This window comes from Plectropomus leopardus, unplaced genomic scaffold (assembly GCF_008729295.1).
Source record: "Plectropomus leopardus isolate mb unplaced genomic scaffold, YSFRI_Pleo_2.0 unplaced_scaffold9297, whole genome shotgun sequence".
Taxonomy (NCBI): Eukaryota; Metazoa; Chordata; class Actinopteri; order Perciformes; family Serranidae; genus Plectropomus; species Plectropomus leopardus.
This window is the reverse complement of record NW_024702527.1, coordinates 1-2601: the sequence shown is the minus strand read 5'-3', so window position 1 is coordinate 2601 and position 2601 is coordinate 1. Positions and strand designations below refer to the sequence as shown.

The 2601-nt window shown below is 41.1% G+C and overlaps 1 protein-coding gene across 1 annotated transcript; it reads right to left on the bottom strand.

The window, feature by feature from the left end:
• Positions 1-90: 90 nt before the first annotated feature.
• Positions 91-1714, bottom strand: LOC121940716 (arf-GAP with coiled-coil, ANK repeat and PH domain-containing protein 3-like; the record flags this gene model as incomplete). Its single annotated transcript, XM_042483420.1, has 4 exons — positions 91-180; positions 363-580; positions 670-764; positions 1645-1714. Coding segments are annotated over 4 exons (473 nt in total), but the record flags the coding sequence as incomplete, so codon positions are not given.
• Positions 1715-2601: the final 887 nt, after the last annotated feature.

Below are 2601 nucleotides of genomic sequence, written 5' to 3'. Positions count from 1 at the left end.
TAACAATAATTATAATAATAGTAGAAGGGACTTATGTAAAATACATTTTTGTTTTTTTGGAACAAGCTGTCAAAATAGTGAGTCGCTTACTTCGAGGCCCCGATCCCGTGTCAAAGTAGGAGAAGAGCGAGTCCAGCTCGTCGGGACAGAACAGCGAGTCTCGTCTGAACTTAGCAGCTGCTGTGAGACAAACAAGTAAAAGTAACGAGTGAGAACACCAAGAAAAATATATCGTCTTATTTGACGATGATACATTTTGATGTTAGAAAAATATAAAATATCGTAAAGCAAAATCAATACATAGCAGGGAATTTTAAAATCTGACGCTTTGAAAGCTTGACCCTCCGGCCCCCGTGCAGTACCTGAGGACAGGGTGGACGGGGAGATGCTGCCGGGATCTTGTCGGTATCTTCGCCGTGTTTTTGGAACCGTGGTGGCGCTGTTGTGTCTCCGACACTTCTTCACGCTCCACCGCCGCTCCGACTTCCTCTCTCCGTTGATGAGGATCTCTGTGGAGCCCAGCTTCTTCAGGAATTTTTTCTCTACGTACTTTGCTTTAATCCAGGCCTCCTTCTCCTGCCTGCAACAAACCACACAAAATATAAGAGACTTCAGTCATGCTCAAAAGTAACATTTAATCTGATTTAGTCGTATTTAATGATTTCCTACCTTGAACTGGACGGTAACGGTTTCTTTAGACCTTGTTCTTGGTATGAGCCTTCATAGATGTGGTTGATGACACTGTTTCCAAGCTCACACATCAACTACAAAGACAAAGAGACACGAAATTAACAATCTCTGAACTTTAAGGAATGGTTTAACCTTTTGTGAAATATGCTTATTTGCTTTTTCTTTATCAGTTGGATGATAGATCAGTACAAAAAACATTTTTCCCTAATGTTAATCTATGCCTTTAAAAGAATATTTTACCCCCTAAGTTATCATTTTTATATCAATCACTCACCCTCTGTTACGATGCATTTGTGAAGAAAACATTAATTTTGCATGAGTCCAAAGAAACAAAGAATCATAGGAGGTCAAATGGGTCCATGTTTAACAGCAAAACTATCCAAACAGGCGTTTACAAACTCACACAACTTCTGCAGAGTAATCCACGTCTTCTTTATCCAGATATATTCAGTACTTTCACAACACATGCATTTTCCATAAAATATGACTATTAAAAATACTTTTGCATATGAGTAGCATGCAGCAGCAAGTGCACGCATTTGAACTCTGCTCATATTGACCAGAATTTAAATGCACTCAATTGCTCAGACGCGCTTGTCGTCGCGTGAGACTTCACGCAGACGTGTTTCAAATAGCAGGTTTTGCATGTGTTTGAGAAAAACTGAGCATACAGCTGAGGAAAAAAAAGACTTGAATTATACTGCACGAGTTGTGTTAATGTTTGTTAACATGATTTTTATATAGTTTTGCTGCTTCTGACTTCAGTTCATCAAGAATTTTCTGAGTTTTTGGATTCCTCGTTCATTGTGGAGGCATGTGAAAGAAACAAAGTTTTCTTAACAAATTCAACAAAATACATGGTGAGTCATCGACATACAAATGGTCATTTTGATCCTTAGACAACTGCTTCGTTCTCATCCTTACTCCTCAGGACGCTGCTGACACAAACTGTACCTTTAATAATTCTGGTTCCCATGAGTCCAGTGTGAGTGAGCGAACCTTCGAACAGTGGACTCCGAGACTCCTGCAACAAAAAGACATCATTTTTTTGTTTTTATGTTCTGTTGTAGAACAATTAAGAGGTGGAGAAAAAGATTTTTACTTTGTTATAAAAGTAACAGATGGCGACCAGCACAAGGAACCAAGAGCCGTTTATATTCTTTAAACGGGAAAGATTCACAAATGAATCACACACTCTGTCATTAAATGGTGACCTGGTCTGAAAAGCTGCAGTGATCTGACATCGCCAGAGTTTCGTCCTGAGGGGAAATGAGAGAAGCCGCTCCTAATGTCATGCAAATCACTACGTTCCTCCGATGAAGCTGTCTGGTATCCAGGCAACAACAGCGGCACAGTAGAGAAAAAACACTGATACTGTGTTTCTACTCTTCGTCTGTCGCCCCACATTGTAACAAGATGTCTGATTGCACTGTGCAAGGACGAGCCCCGAAAGGGAACATGAATATTCAACAAGTGGGAACACACACACACACACACACACACACACACACACACAGACACACAGGGACGAGGTCTGTGATTACATCAGCAGCGATAATTGCAACTTCAAAATAAGACACACAACTCCGCAGGGGTATTTTTTTCCAACCGGGAGCTTGAAAACAAACTTGGGCGAGTGTGATGCAACAGAACATGAGATCTGGATGATGAGCGGACGTGTTTATCTGCAGCACGATGCCTTCATTCAGCAGCATTACATCATGTTCACCAGGATCTGACACCGAATTAAACCCTACAAAGGCTCGTTCACTGTGCGCGTCTCAGCTCTGCAGTTCGTCTTTATCTTCTCACTTCACCTCCCTCAATGAAAACTCTCAGTCAAAGACTGATCCAATAAGCAACGCACTTTAATCCTTTCAGTCGTGTGTGTGTGTGTGTGTGTGTGTGTGT